Raw genomic sequence first — 14,881 nt, forward strand, 5'->3', positions numbered from 1 at the left:
ATAATCCAAAATGAATAAAATATCAGTATAGCATTAAAAACCATTTAGAGACTTAGTTTTGTATATTGATGTCATTTTGACAGAATTCTTCTAATTCATTTTATAAGCCAGCACACAGAGGAAGTAAAACACCAATGGTATGTGTTTTGTTTTTCCTATTTGAAATTACAGAATAAACATTTCTCCTTTTAACCTACACCTAATTATTCTTCTATGATTCAAACTTAAAGCATTCACTTATACCCACGTATAAGTGGGTATGTTTTCTGAATTTGGCCTTTACATTAGAAAAAACATTTTTTTCAAACATGAAGAGAGCTGTGTAAACCCACACAGCTGAGAGGTTTCATGTGGCTTGGCACAATAGCATAGCTTATATATGTCAGTGTGGGAACAAAGACTAACAACAGGAAAGACTGATTCACTTAGCGACCAACAACATCTTGCTTTGATTCAGACAGAAACAGAGATTTTGAAACTAAATCAAATCAAACTTTTTTTCCCACAGCAGCAACAATGACAAACAACTGTTCATTTGAAGATGTGGACCATTTGATGACATATTTGGAACTGGTCTTTTACATCCCCATTTTCGTTTTTGGGTTGCTTCTAAATGTTACGGCTCTTTTTGTGTTCTGCGTCATTCTGCGGAAATGGACAGAATCAACTATGTACATGACCAGCCTGGCTCTGATGGACCTGCTCCTCCTCTTCCCTCTTCCCTTTAAAATCCATGCCACAAATCACCGCTGGCCTGCAAACCTCTATCTCCTCTGTTCAGTTTTGGAGATTCTGTATTTTGTTGGGATATACGGCAGCATCTACACCATTATGTGTATAGCTGTGGACCGGTGGGTGGCTATCTGTTTTCCATTCAAAGCCAAGCAAGTGCGTTCACCCAGAGCCGCCCTGGGGACCTGTATAGGGGTTTGGATGCTGGTGCTGGCCGTGATCTCTCCGACCATCTATCGTTTTAGGGAGGCCGGGCAGGCAGACTTCCACTGCTTCCACCAGTTTTCAGAGAGCGGCTGGAGCCCCTCAGTGATCATCTGTCTGCAGGTGTTTGGGTTCCTGCTGCCGGCTCTGGTGGTGGTTAACTGTTCAGTTCAGACCATTTGGGCTTTGAAGAAGTCCGGAAAGCTGAGCCCGCAGAGTCGGGCCTGTGTGAAGATCATCTACAGCAGCCTGAGTGCCTTCCTGCTTCCCTTCACACCAAGCCATTTGGCCATCCTCCTACAGTTCTTGGTAAATCATTTTAAAAACTCTGTGAAGAGTTCTGAGCTAGTTTGGAACCAGACCAAAATGAACATGTAAGCCTCTTAACTAATAACAAAAGCAAACTTTCTAAAATGTCTAAGTAATTTCAATACCTTAAAATACTGCTGCCACGGTACGTTTTATTACATGTAGGTCTACCTTAGTAGTGATTTACACAATTTACAATACAATTTACTGTTAGAAGACAAAAGGATGACATTTGTCAGAAAACACTACCCATGCATGTATAGGAAGAGATCAGAAGCGGTTAAAAAGAAACGTACCGCTTTCAACACGGGGAAAACCAATATCGACACGTACTAAAAGTTCCCTGCAAGAACTTTAAACTCAACCCTATTATAACTTCAACAGCAAAAAGAAACCCAGGAATAACCAGGGAGAAATTGAATCCGCAATGATAGAGATACAAATGTCTTTTGTTGAAATCAAAATATTGTCCATGCTTGGTCAGAAAATAGGAAATATGATAAACTTGTTCTTATGCTTTAAGAAATAAATTACTTAAATTTAAGTGAAAACTGCATTCTCAATTAAAACAAAATATGGGCTAGACTAATGCTTCCCTGTCGTCTATGTTTTTAACTGAAGGTGCACCAAGGAGTAATCCAAGACTGTGGAAACAAGATCAGGATCAGCCTTTTCATACAGACAGCCATGTGCCTGTCTAACATCACCTGCTGTCTGGACGCTCTCTGCTACTACTTCATCGCTCATGAGGTGAGGAGCACCAAACACACCTTCAGGCTGTCGATGATCAGCCAAAGAAAAGCCACCTTCAGCAGCTCAGAGGTCTGAACTCCAGACAAATACAGTTCAAGAGAAACAACAATGGTCTCCAGAGGACTTTTGGTATGGAAAAAGAGCATGTATTGCTGTGTAGGAAAATTTAGATTTTTACTTCATGTAAAGGGTGCAAAGAAGCAAGTTGGTGGGCAACCTCAATAAACCACATCACAGAGTTACACTGAAATGCAGTTCAGGGGGAAGGTCATACGAGCACAAAGAAAAGAATTTGTCTAGTGACAGGAAGCCAGTGCTACCTCTAACACCAGAATGCTGTGATACTTATGGAGGGTATAGGTCGTGAAAAAAATCTACCAACAAGCAACCATAGAGCTTACTTTCAGAGTGATTTAAGAACGGGATGGTTTGAAGCCCATGCAGCCCAACACACAGACATTGAATGGTAAACTGATGTAGGCTCAGCACAGAGCTTTGCTGTGCAGGCATTAGTTTGTCTAAAAAACAACATTCAAGATCAAGGCAGACCTCAAATGGATTAATAGGACTAGAAAGATAAAACAGCTGAATTGGGAAACATCTACAAAATCTAATAAGCAAGTAATTAATTATTCTGAAATAATATATAAAATGTATATTTATATAAAAGCACAACTTGAAAAGTGAATGGTTCGATAGAAGCACATTAAGTCCGTTGGAACACATTATATAAAGCATTCAGTTCAGTATTTGTATGATAATTTTTATGTCTCTTATGTATCATTAAGTCTCATTAAGAGGCACGTTAGAGTTTGCAACACAGGAATATTATCAATTATTATCAAGAAAATATTATCTTCTATCTTAATTGAGAAAAACGTATTTTTAGGAACTAAAAATTATACTATGTTCATTGTTTTCATTCGAATGAGTTTGTCACCACATTAATATGGAAAGAAAATGAAAATTGAAATGTCTTCCAAATTTTATTATGGTAGAACAGCATAAACACTCTACTTTAAAGATTTGAATTTAATAATGAACATAATTGATAATATTGTATCCAGCATAAATCCGTTCTTAGCTGTTTTAATATAAGTGTCGACACAAGTACTTGGAAAGGGACGTGAAAGTTGGCAGAATGCAAACACACTTTTCACGGACTCACAGAAGTGTATTTATGACTTGGTGTTCTTCATTATATACTACAGTATGTAAATACAATTACATTTTGACTATTCATTTGTTTTTGATTTTTAGTTGTACAATAAGGTTTTCACCATGTGCAACAGTATTGTTCAAATTCACAGCAGTCAAGCTGACATTTAAACCACGAGCCTGATGATGAAGTTTGTTAACAGGAGAACATTGTTGTGCTGTGTAAATGCTGTCTAAGCTAAACGTAACTGCAAAGTTGTGGGCGCATTCAGCCGCTCTCTTTTATTTTGCTAATATTAAACTATGTCACTTTGTGGTAACAGTGTAATATGTATGGAGTGGACACAACACTCATTTTGAGGTTTTTTTTTATAATGTTGTTTCCATGTTATAGAATATTAAGTGTTGAGCTCTTTTCTGAAACAAAACAAACATTTATTGGCAATGTTTCGGTACTAGACCTTCATCACTGAAATGTTGCCAGTGTTGGTAAATGATTGTTTGTAAGTTTACATGTTTTGATGACACATTGCTCTGTTAAGCACCTGTCTTGTGAAATGGATGTGCAAAGGCATTTTGCACTAGCCTCCATTTTTGCTGAATTTGAGAGTTATAATTTAAGCATTATTTTATTTTCTGTTGCCATCATTTTTCTTTATATGAAATGTGTTTTTGTTGTGGTCTGTGCACCTGCTGTGGACTCCAAGAACTGATAGTGAAAACAACTTTTTGTCTGGTCTTTCTTTTTCTCACTTTTGCAACTAGTCTTTCCAGTAACTAACATCTGACAAAAACACAAGATATAGACTATGAAATGAAGATTTATTAAAGCAAAGTCCTGGCAAGATTGGTTTGATTTCTTCGTTCTCAATTATTTGCAAGGCATCAAAACCAAATCTTTGAGTTCCGAGAAAGGATAATTAACCACAAGATATTCATCTTGTGATGAGTAACAACTACTATGAATGTGAAGAAACAAACAGACTCAAAGCAACTCATTGAATATGTTTACTGTATTACATCCAAAAGATGTGGGACTGATCGGAGCTGCGTGTTTGGCCCACCTACATTAAGCCTGTTCTTGCTGCGAAGGAAGTTCACAAAGGAAATACAAAGTCTTTGTTTCTCATTTACACACTCAAGCTGCCTCTTGCCTGTCGATGTTCTTTTGTTGGACAATTGTTAGCACAGGCTCCAATTATTCCAACCCATAATTTTAACAATTATGATGTGTATGCTTGACTGAAACTGATGCTGATAAACACTGGAAAGACAAATTTAGTTTTCTCATTTATTTTTAAAGCAGCAAGATATTACAAGAAGAATCGACTGAACATCAGAATAAGAGTTCCAAGACGATGAAATATGAGAACATACTACAGGCGTCTCTCAGAAGAGACTTATTTGCTCTTAGATGTTTATAAGAACGACACACCAGATCTTGTTCTTAAGATGTGAAGACTCAACATTGATAGAGAGAATATAATGCTGAGAAAGAAAGGATTGAGAACTAGCAAGAGCTAAAGACAGATCCAAGTCCATAGGCGCAAGACAAAATGAGTTCAGCCTTTGATTTCATCTACAGTAAAAGCATTCTTCCTAAATATCTCATGTATATTTGACTGTTAGCACAACATTCCTGACCACAGACTTTGGTTCCTTCTGTCTCTCTAAAGCACTGCTACTAATTACAGTCTAAAGCCGTTATATCCAAAGAGTATAGGCAAGTTTGACAACAAATGAAAAGGGACAAACTTTTACAAAACAAGTCGATCTCAGTTAAAAATCTATGCATGTAGCAGTATTGTTCAAAATTAATTTACAGTAGATATTGCTTAGGAACAATCAAAGTTATGTACACGATTCATCAATGACATCAGCCAGCAAAAAAACTTCTAAAGTACATGAGGTATGTTTTGCCATTTTTTGACATTCAAACAAAAATAAAATAACAACAGAGAAACAAAAAGTAACATGAGTGCACAGTGCATGCAGCTTTAGTCAGAATGCACTGTTACTAAATGAAAACAGGACACGTCTGAAGTAAAACTCTAAAATCAAACAAAATCAAGTGGATGAAAATTTTCCAAATAGACACACTGAAACATTAACATCCTATGAACACTTGACTACAGAGATATTCAAACATTTATAATATCATCCAAATATACAGATCTGAATAAAAAAAAAAGACATTAGCATTGTGCATGAACAAGTAAAGAGCATTTCCAACTGGAGACAAAAAAAACAGAAAAAGAAACAAAAAAAAAAGACAGATAGTAAAACGGTCGGACATAATGAGCTCTTAAAGTGCGTTCAAAAGCCTAAAGAAGAGGTATGGTTTTGAGTTGGCTTCGGCGTACGATGGCTGTGCTTTCCACCTCAGATTTAGACCCGGTCACAGATGACAGTCTCAACCACAAATGTGTTCTCAAAGTGACGGATGCTGTGACACCTCTTGGTCTCGCGCCTATCGATGCCTGGAAGAAAAAAAGATGACATGTTCAGAAAGTCTGTTCCAGCCTTACCAAGCAGATCTGCAGTGATAACACGCCTGCTGCTACCATGACTACCAGTGTATATCACTTCCATATATGTACTCATTGGTGCATCATTTCACAAGCTTCCACTCTAATCATAGGCTGAAAAACATGTCAGTCTTGTGCATCACTACCTCCTCCGTAGTGTGTGGATGTGTCCGCTTCACTACGAGTGACTCATACAGCAGGAAGTTCCCTGGCTTGCCCACACACACACTGTCACGGTATTGAGGCAGTATGAGGAGGATCACTCTATGGATACACTGTCTAAGATTTTCTCTAGGAAGCCCCTATTTGGTTCTGGCTGTTTTTATTTTTTTCCTGATCACACACGCTCAGCCTGCTCCTACACACCAAAACTAGACACCTGTTTCACTGTGACTCAGTGGAGGACTACCATCCTGCTAAACTTAAAGAGTGATCACAGTGATCAGGACCTGTCACATGACTCAACATCTCACATGTGATGTGAAAGAGGGTGATAAATTACCGGAAGTGAACCCTCACTCATGGCTTGTTATTTGGCAAATAACTGAATGGGTATGATTTGTAAAGGAAGTGGATTTGTGCACTCACGTCTGTGCTGGTTCCGGCGTCTGAGGCGGTAGGTTTCTTTGCCATAACAGAGCCGGTGGATGAAGGGGCCCAGCTGCCTCATGTTCCTCACCCTCCCTGTCACCACCATCTCCTCCTGGATGATGTAAGTCTGAGGAAGGTACGTCCCTCTCTGTGGCAAAGAGACACACATGAATCACTCAGGCTGTGGGAGGAACACTGACAACATGATGCTGGGAACGCAGAACCCATAACTCTCTAAGACAGTTATTCATATCTAACAATTCTCTCACAGCAGCAGATAGGAGCGAGCCTCACCTTGACATTGACGAGCAGCTCCCACAGGTTACGTGGAGGCATCACCAGGGTGGTGTTCAGCTCAGTGATGTAGCATTTGTCCAAAGCAATGTCGTAATAAGCTGTGAGGCCCTGAAAAAAAAGAAGATACAATTAGGGCCAATTTGAAAGTGTGCAACTAAAAACTATTAACTAAAAGAAACGAGTGAACATACGCAAAACTTAACCTACCCTCTGAAAGTCATGGATGATATCAGCTGGGTCACTCCCTCCAAAGTGTGGCACAGGTACACTGATCTGTTCGTAGTTATCGTCAAGGTAGATGCCCACATTCTCCTCCAGTTCCAGCCGTCCCCTCAGAGGAGCAAACACAGAGTCCTCATAGATGACCCGGCAGTGGAACAAGCTGTCTTCTGGGATCTGCTAATGAGTCACAACAGAGCCGAGTTAGCATCTTTATTATAATATTCTTGCTCAATGAATGTATATTTCTCTGCTTGCAAGATGAATAAAGGATTATCTTATCTTAACATTCTGTGCCACTGGGCTGAAAGTGTAATAGGCAGAGTGAACTTACCTGAGGTATAAAGTAGTAGCGATAGACATAGATAGAGGCCAGAACCAGGCCTGACATAAAGAGCACCAGGCCAAAGGTGAGGCAGCAGAGGCCGGTTGGAAAAGACTTCTTGGACCTGACAGGAAGAACCAGCTGCTCCTGAAAAGAGAAAATGAATTTGGTTTAGGGAAGTCTGGAAACAAAAAAGGGTAAAAGCTATACATGATTGTAGTCTAAAATGTTTTTCACAAGATAATTTGGGGTATTTGGCTATTTGATACAAATTTTTCATTTCAATTTTTGGTTTCACCTCCAGGTTCTCAATAAAACAAAAATGTCTTCAAAATGATACAGAGGACCATTAATGTAATGTATTAGTCAAGAAAAATATATTGGTATCTTTATTTTTCAAGTTAATTCTGTTCAGTTGATGAGATGTGGTAGTTGTAGGACATACAGGCATAAGACATGCCAGACGCCCACCCGAAGTCTCTCAGTCAATCTGCTGCCTCTCACTCTACTCTTCCTATGGTGAGCGGAAGTAGGGAGAACAGATTGTGCCAGGCTTTGACGAAGATGCTGGCACGTGGCCGTCTGGGGCTATTCATAGAGACCTACTTCCACGCTCCATATTTGCATTTAGTTAGCACCCTCAGTGGGAGTCAAAACGAGAACAATTACGTGGAGCAGGAGTCCCTCAGCAGAGATGGGAATATTTATAAATCTACACACATTGCTTCTGACGCCTCCCCAACTGTCGCAGACAATCTCTAATCCAAACACATTTTGAGATCATGTCTCTTGACGTCACAAAAATGTGGAAAAAATGTTTCTGCAGGAGTGATGGCTACGTCATTAAGCAGGAGTCACTGTGTACAATATGTTATGGAACCAAAGAAGGGGATTAAATAAGTTTATATCCATTATGTGCCAATTATTCAATTGTTTTAACCCCTGGGTGGCAAGTAGTCAAGAAAGGTTTAGAAGGGATAATTCATCTGACAAGTCACAGGGACAAAACAATTTATCTAGGTTTGAGCCTAAGAGCCAGTTAGAGATATCTTGATCAATCATTTGCACGATAAACTACCACATTGATATAAGCACAATGCCATTCTGTCTCACAATTAAAAAAAATCAAATATTGTTACACTTGTTTGGTTTTATGTTGAAGAATTGGTCCAGGGATCTTCCATGTTGTAGATTAGGTTTACAAGGTTATACAATAATGTCTCTGTTCCCTTTTTCACCCTGGTCTTTCATATTAACTCAGACCTCTGACTTAAATCGCTTCTTTACATGTCACTCATTGGATGCAATCATAACTGCAAAATTTAACTATCTATTTTTTTTTTCTTGTTTTAAGTCATCCTGTAGACCAGGGGCGTCGAACTCCAGTCCTCGAGAGCCAGATACCTGAGACTTTTAGATGTCTCCCTGCTCCAACACACTTGCTTTAAACCAATGTGTTGTCATCAAGCTCTGCAGAAGCCTGATAATGAGTCACTCATTGGATTAGTTGGAGCAGGGAGACATCTAACAGTCTGAGGAAGCCGGCCCTCCAGGACTGGAGTTTCATACCCCTGCTGTAGACCACGGAATTTCTTTAAATGTTCATTATTAATGGTTTAGAACTCTCAGCAACTGGCACATGCGCTGTGCGGCTCTACCTGCGGGATTCACGTGGCATAACACGTCATGACGTCACTGGTGCAGTGACTGCATCTGGCAGCACTGTTTTCTAAACTCGCCGGGACACAGGCAGCAAGCCTGCCGCGGATGATAACTTAGCAATATATTATTGTGTTATGTTCATATATTAATTCAGGATGCATTAAATTAACATTGTTATATCAATAAAGGCAGAGAAACATCTGCAGTATGCCCATGCAGTGGTTTTTAAATGTGACGTAATGTCAACATCCCCGGGCTGGATGGCCTGCAATGATGGGTCTTGTCCATTGTTAGGCTATAATAAAGATATTGTAGAATATTTTTTAAAAAGGGTAGTAAAATACAGTGAAAAATAATTCAAAGTAGTGAAAACAATAGTAATAACTATTAGCTGCACTGAACATAATGTACTGTATGAGCGACTAAATAAACCCTTCGTGGTGATAATGGAAAATAAACAATCACATATTATGTTGATGCAATTAACAATGTTTACTATAAATGCCATAAAAAATAATATACTTAGATATAAGCTACGCAAAAAGTTTACAGGCTACAAATGCAACACTGAGACTAAACACAAATGATACAACACACAAAGAAAAAACAAAGTGTGCAAACTCACTTGAGCCTGAGGTACAATGATCTTGTCTTCATCGTTTTCTTTTTCAGGCTTCTGCGCTGAAACTGGCTGGAAAGTGATCTTCACCATGTTTGTCTGTTCGGTGTTTGTTTGCTCAGTCGCGTTTCTGTTTCAGTGCGCTGCTCTCATTCATTGAACCAGGAGCACTTTATAGAGGGAGACCTGTATCGCCCCCGGTGCTTGGTGACATCAGATGAGCGTCTTCTCTGACGAACGAGCGCTGTGTGGGTCTGAGGGGAACGCAGCCTCACCTTTGTCAAAATAAGAGTCCGATTCCAGCTACGATTCTTTTTTTTTAGCAAGAAATATAAATGTTATAGCAATTTAGTAAATACCGAATACAAATATTTTTTTATCTGTTGATGGTGAGGAAAAAATGCAGTTTAACCTACGTTTCTTGATATTAAATTCGCCCATAGCTTTATTCTGAAGGCGAGTGCCCAATAAGGTAATGCTTTCCGTATTTTATTTAAAGCTGCATGTCCTCTTTGCATGCATGTTCTTAACACTATCATCCGGAAATGTAGGGATGTTTCAAACTCAGTCAGCGTTGTCACTGTAATAAAGTAAGCAGCACATAGGTCATTTCAGTTCAATGATTGTTCCCATGGTAATTTTATACATTTCTTGTAACCCATTAACCCTGCACATATGGGTCACCTGCAGGGTTAAAATGCCCACAGTAGCCTACTGTTCTCTATAGTAGAACACTGTGTTGTAGGCTATTTATGAATTGTTTCTTGGTTTAAGCATCTTTAATAGAAATAGTAGTATAATACCATGTAAAAAATAATAATAATGATGTATGAGTGGCAAGTGGTGGTCAGAGCAAATCTTAAATTGATGGTCATTGCATGTAGTTACAAGATGATGTATCGTTGCTGTGGAAATTAAAATGTCAGTAATTATAATATTTGACAAAATGTTATCTACATGTATAGTATTCATTAATATCATTTGTATATACAAATCACAGAACACGTGCAAATTTCCAAGACACACGTGAACTCAACCATAGGAGCAGTTGTGATTGTGTGCACATATATGACTCAAGATAAACATAAGCCACATGATGTGCTAAAAATGGATCGTGCAAAAAATGTAATTAGATAACAACAATGGACATTTCTGTATGGCTCTCTACCCTGTAATTATACAAGACAAGGCGGACGGCAATTGTTTTGAAGCCTTTTTAAAAAATGATTTCTTTTTTACCGTTTGCATTCAGGCTCCCTGGTCCACCTCTGTATGCTGTTGAAGAGGCGACAGGCTTTTTACACTTTCTACACATGAGGGCACTTACTCAAAAGATAGCCCCGTCCAATTCACTTTACGGTTATTTTTTTCTATAGAGGGTGTGCTCCACTATAGCCCAGCCATTAACTGATGGCTCACATTCAAGTATTAAATAGGCCCTGCTTACTAATGATCGCATGTGAGAATTGGAGGTGTATGGCCTGACACACATTAAATGAGAGTGCTTTAGAAAAAGCTAACAAAAGACTACCGTCAATAAAACAGGATTAAATACTCATGAAGAGTCCGGCGCATAGGCCTTCAGCTATAACATAGACAAACGTGTAAAGCACTGCATTTTTTTGCAGTTTTAAGTATTTGATGTCAGGCATCATACAGTAGGCTGCATTTGACAAATTACATTGTCAACAGTTAGATATTGAGATTGTTGACCACTCAAAAAGCTCATCTATTAAGGAGCTTCTGTCACCAGCTTTTGTTGAAATCTGCATATCGGTTATGACTGCAATATTTACAGTGTATGGTTAGGACTTAAGTTTGAGACATAAAAATCATGACCACTGATTATTGGCGGGTGCGAGCGTTGCGCGCCCTCGTTGTGAAGCCTGTTCATTCATTCACATGTAAATTAACCGTCACATATATATAGGTCCCTACCTAGCACATGCCCCCTCGGAGCTGAATTCAGGAGCCCGGCCATCTGTCCCATTGATAAGCTGTAACGGCTCTCTGGACGACACAGCGACCTCCTCTCCAGTGGGCTTGAGTTAAATCTCCACAACATGGCCCCCATCCGAAACACCACACACGGAATGGACCGAGGGGAAAACTGCAATGAAGTCAAATCTGACAGAAAGGTAAAGGCAAATGTTGGCACCGTGCACGAGTGTTTCTGTTTTAACTTATCCAACTGGTGACAAAGTAACTCCAGAGTGTGTATTGACTTGGCAGATGAGGAAACCCCTGGTCGAGAAGAAAAGGAGAGCTCGCATCAATGAAAGTTTACAAGAACTCAGAGGTCTCATCGCTGAAGCAGACGTGAGTTCAGTTCTCTTTTATACGTATCCTCTTTATGAAGGCTAAGTGCCGTCCTCAGTTATAACTTGGGAGATGTTTTGTTAAAGGTAGCTTGTGTTGCAAAACGCTGTTTCTTACGCATTAATTGTCACTCGCCACAGTTACAGTCAAAGATGGAGAATGCAGAAGTGCTGGAGATGACAGTCAAACGCGTGGAGTGCATCCTGCAAAACCGGGCTCAAGGTAAATTATGACACCAGAGCAGCCTAAGACATATGGCTAAAGTTAAACAACCAATGTGCTTCTTTAAAAAAGAAAAAAGGGGGGGAACAATGGCAACTTAAAACTATCTACAATCAACTTAATATTTACCTGATACGAATTCTTCAGGCGAATAAAGAAGGATTTTTGATTTAATTATAATTGAAGTCATTAATACTGACGCATTGATAGTCCAAGCAGCTGTAATGCGGTCACATGCGCGCGTGTTAGTCTACGGCCGCGGCTCAGCCAATCAGTGATTCTGATGTTTTCACCTGTCCATTTCAATTTGTTGGGTAACTTTTCAAAGTAGCTTAACTCTTGATGTATTTCCACAGAAGTAGACGCTGTGAACCGGGAAGCGTGTGAAAGGTTTGCAGCTGGCTACATCCAGTGTATGCATGACGTGCATACTTTTGTGTCCAGTTTCCCGGGAATTGACTCAACCATTTCCGCGGAGCTGTTGAACCACCTCCTGGAGAGCATGCCCCTGAACGACGAAGACCGCCTGCGGTTGATGCTCCCGGATACGGTGGCGGATTGCCCCGGTAATAACAGCACTTGGGCCGTGTCTGAGAGCATGTATACGGCTCTGGTGTCCCCGGCTCCCTCCAACACCTCGAGCGATGACCTCTGCTCAGACCTGGATGAGACTGACTCTGAGCAAAGTCATGTTTCTTCTTCAGAGGAGGCCGACAACCAGGATGTGTTGAGCTTTCCTCCACTGATTTACTCCAAATCTATGTGGAGGCCATGGTAGATCATTTGTTAAAGAAACCATGTTTTAAACTACAGGATTCAGTGCTTTGTTTTAGCATGATTTGTTGAGTAGTTCAGGTCACACAGATAAATACTTCTTGAATGACATTTGAGGTTTGTGCAGGCCTCATGAGAAGCTCTTTGTTTAATTAACTTTAAATGTATTTAATAAATAATGTATGTAATTAGAGACATGTGGGTCCAATTTGGAAGTGCATTGGTCATGTATAAGGGCATGCCTTCAATGGGGGTGTGAATGCACGTGTAAATATTTTCTTGTTGTAAAAGACTGAGCAGTATAGAAGATTGATGTCTTGTCAGAACTTTACTGGTAGGTGTAAATTATTTTAAATGTAGGACATGTTTAACTTCGTATTTATTAGTGACTGTTATAAGGCTAACTCACCTGATAAATTTCAATAAATATCTTTCCAACAAAGTAACTAGTTTAAACTGTTTTGTGCTGCAAGGATGCCACATTTCACACACAAGGATCCCACCATCCACCCACCCACTGCTGTTTGCAAGATATTAGTTATTACTCTGCAATTGTAGACCATTTGTGTGCACTCTCTCTCCCTCTCCTCTCCAAGATCCCTTAGCACGTCGTAGGCATTTGAGGTGTGAAATGAGTAATCCACTCAGTCCTTATATAGGCCTAGTTGAGGCTTTGACAAATGGGTTTTATAACTCTTCCTGACTTCAGCTCTTTTGATGGTACATATAAAAATAACATGCTCTGTCAGAACTATGTGGATAACCAGCATTGTTCAGAACTCTTTGTTATCAACCCATCAGTTCGTAGGTGTATTGTTTGTTAGTCTACATGTTCTACTGAGAGAGGGCTTGCAATAAAGCATGGCAATAAAGATCTTGCCTTTTACTGAAAAATGGCTGCACACAATTATAAAAAAAATATATGCAATGTGTGTGTGTATATATCAATTACATCAAGTCACAATCCGTCTCAATTGTTATGTAGTTTACTCTAAATCTGTCAAGTTTAGGTATATAATTTGAATACATGCCAGAATGAAGAGCAATGCCATTATCTATAATGAAACTATAAAGGAATATTAATATTTAATGGCTTTTAGAGATTTTTTCTTAAAAGTAGGGATTCCCGTGTTAATTCACAGTAGCAGTTGTGTCTGCATCTCAGACATGACCTCTGTGGTCCTGGTGGGAAAGCCAGACTGATCTCCCTCTGCACCATGAGCTGTTTGAAACCACTCATGAATAAGAAAAGGCAGCACTCTGTCTTAATCCATGTCTATAGTCAGATGCCTCCTCTGGTGTTTTTGTGATGTCTGCTCCAACGTGTAAATTCTTACACCTTATACCCGTACTGAATGAGATCCTTGCTAAAATGACAAGAAAAAGATTAACAAAGCCAGACTAAGACTTAATTAGGGCATTCATCTTATAAAGACGATAAAAGGACTCCAGAGTCTCATCAAGTTCAGTTCTCGGATACATGATGGGCTTTATCATGTGTTTCACGCAAACAATGTCACTGGGAGAAAAAGAGTGCTACTATTTCGACAACTTTTAACTACAGCTGAATAAAGCTATTGTTACAGCATCCTTTTGTCTGCTAAATGACAATGAATGAATCTTGAATTTTGTTCCTAAATATTTCATTTTCATTTGCTTGTTCTTAAGGTTTAATCTTTTAAGTCCACTTAGAAGGGCAAAAATGTACTCTGTAATCTTTTTGACTTTGAAGAATAAGCTTCTGTAGTAAGGCTTACAAATACCAAGTCAACAAGTGATGTCTTTTTTTTTATTACATTATCATATTTGTATTTATGTAGGCCTTTACAGAGTATAGTCTGTTACTCACCTTGTTTAAGCATATTTATGTATGTAGGATAAGAACAGTCAAACCCAAAGTAAACACCCTTTGGATGTATACAAATAACTGCTGTTAAAGCTGATTATGATTGTAATTAATATATTTACATTTCAGATAATGATAATATTGTATATTCCTATTACAGTATTCTGGGTTAGGGTTAGTCCTACTTCCGATTAATCAAACGGTAGAGGTATCAACTGTGAACTCTCTTTAAATCGCAAGAAAGCAAAAAAAAAAAAAAACACCCTGATACAACCCACGGTCAGACTTGTTGTTTGTGTCTGTGTGGAGACCAGACCGGATTT

The 14,881-nt window shown here is 39.1% G+C and overlaps 4 protein-coding genes across 5 annotated transcripts in view; 2 read left to right on the forward strand and 2 right to left on the reverse strand.

The window, feature by feature from the left end:
- The window catches only part of LOC306826676 (zona pellucida sperm-binding protein 4-like), a 350,754-nt gene that overhangs the window by 276,083 nt on the left and 59,790 nt on the right, over positions 1-14,881 (reverse strand). The window lies entirely within an intron of this gene.
- Positions 515-2,811, forward strand: LOC306826678 (G-protein coupled receptor 55). The gene is made up of 2 exons (XM_079348151.1): positions 515-1,245; positions 1,867-2,811. Exons 1-2 carry the CDS (start codon positions 517-519, stop codon positions 2,071-2,073), a joined length of 936 nt encoding a protein of 311 aa, XP_079204277.1. The 5' UTR covers positions 515-516; the 3' UTR covers positions 2,074-2,811.
- Positions 4,434-9,607, reverse strand: itm2cb (integral membrane protein 2Cb). Its single transcript, XM_079348152.1, has 6 exons — positions 9,404-9,607; positions 7,126-7,263; positions 6,780-6,971; positions 6,570-6,680; positions 6,273-6,423; positions 4,434-5,636 (listed from the first exon to the last, which is right to left on the reverse strand). Exons 1-6 carry the CDS (start codon positions 9,488-9,490, stop codon positions 5,545-5,547), a joined length of 771 nt encoding a protein of 256 aa, XP_079204278.1. The 5' UTR covers positions 9,491-9,607; the 3' UTR covers positions 4,434-5,544.
- hes6 (hes family bHLH transcription factor 6) lies at positions 11,083-13,146 on the forward strand. 2 transcript variants are annotated; one of them, XM_079348157.1, is made up of 4 exons: positions 11,083-11,535; positions 11,630-11,716; positions 11,857-11,938; positions 12,295-13,146. In XM_079348157.1, exons 1-4 carry the CDS (start codon positions 11,461-11,463, stop codon positions 12,714-12,716), a joined length of 666 nt encoding a protein of 221 aa, XP_079204283.1. In that variant the 5' UTR covers positions 11,083-11,460; the 3' UTR covers positions 12,717-13,146. The 2 variants fall into 2 exon arrangements, with proteins under 2 accessions (XP_079204283.1, XP_079204284.1); XM_079348158.1 differs by having other exon boundaries at positions 12,298-13,146.

The sequence above is a fragment of the Symphodus melops genome (genome assembly GCF_947650265.1).
Source record: "Symphodus melops genome assembly, chromosome: 7".
NCBI lineage: Eukaryota > Metazoa > Chordata > Actinopteri > Labriformes > Labridae > Symphodus > Symphodus melops.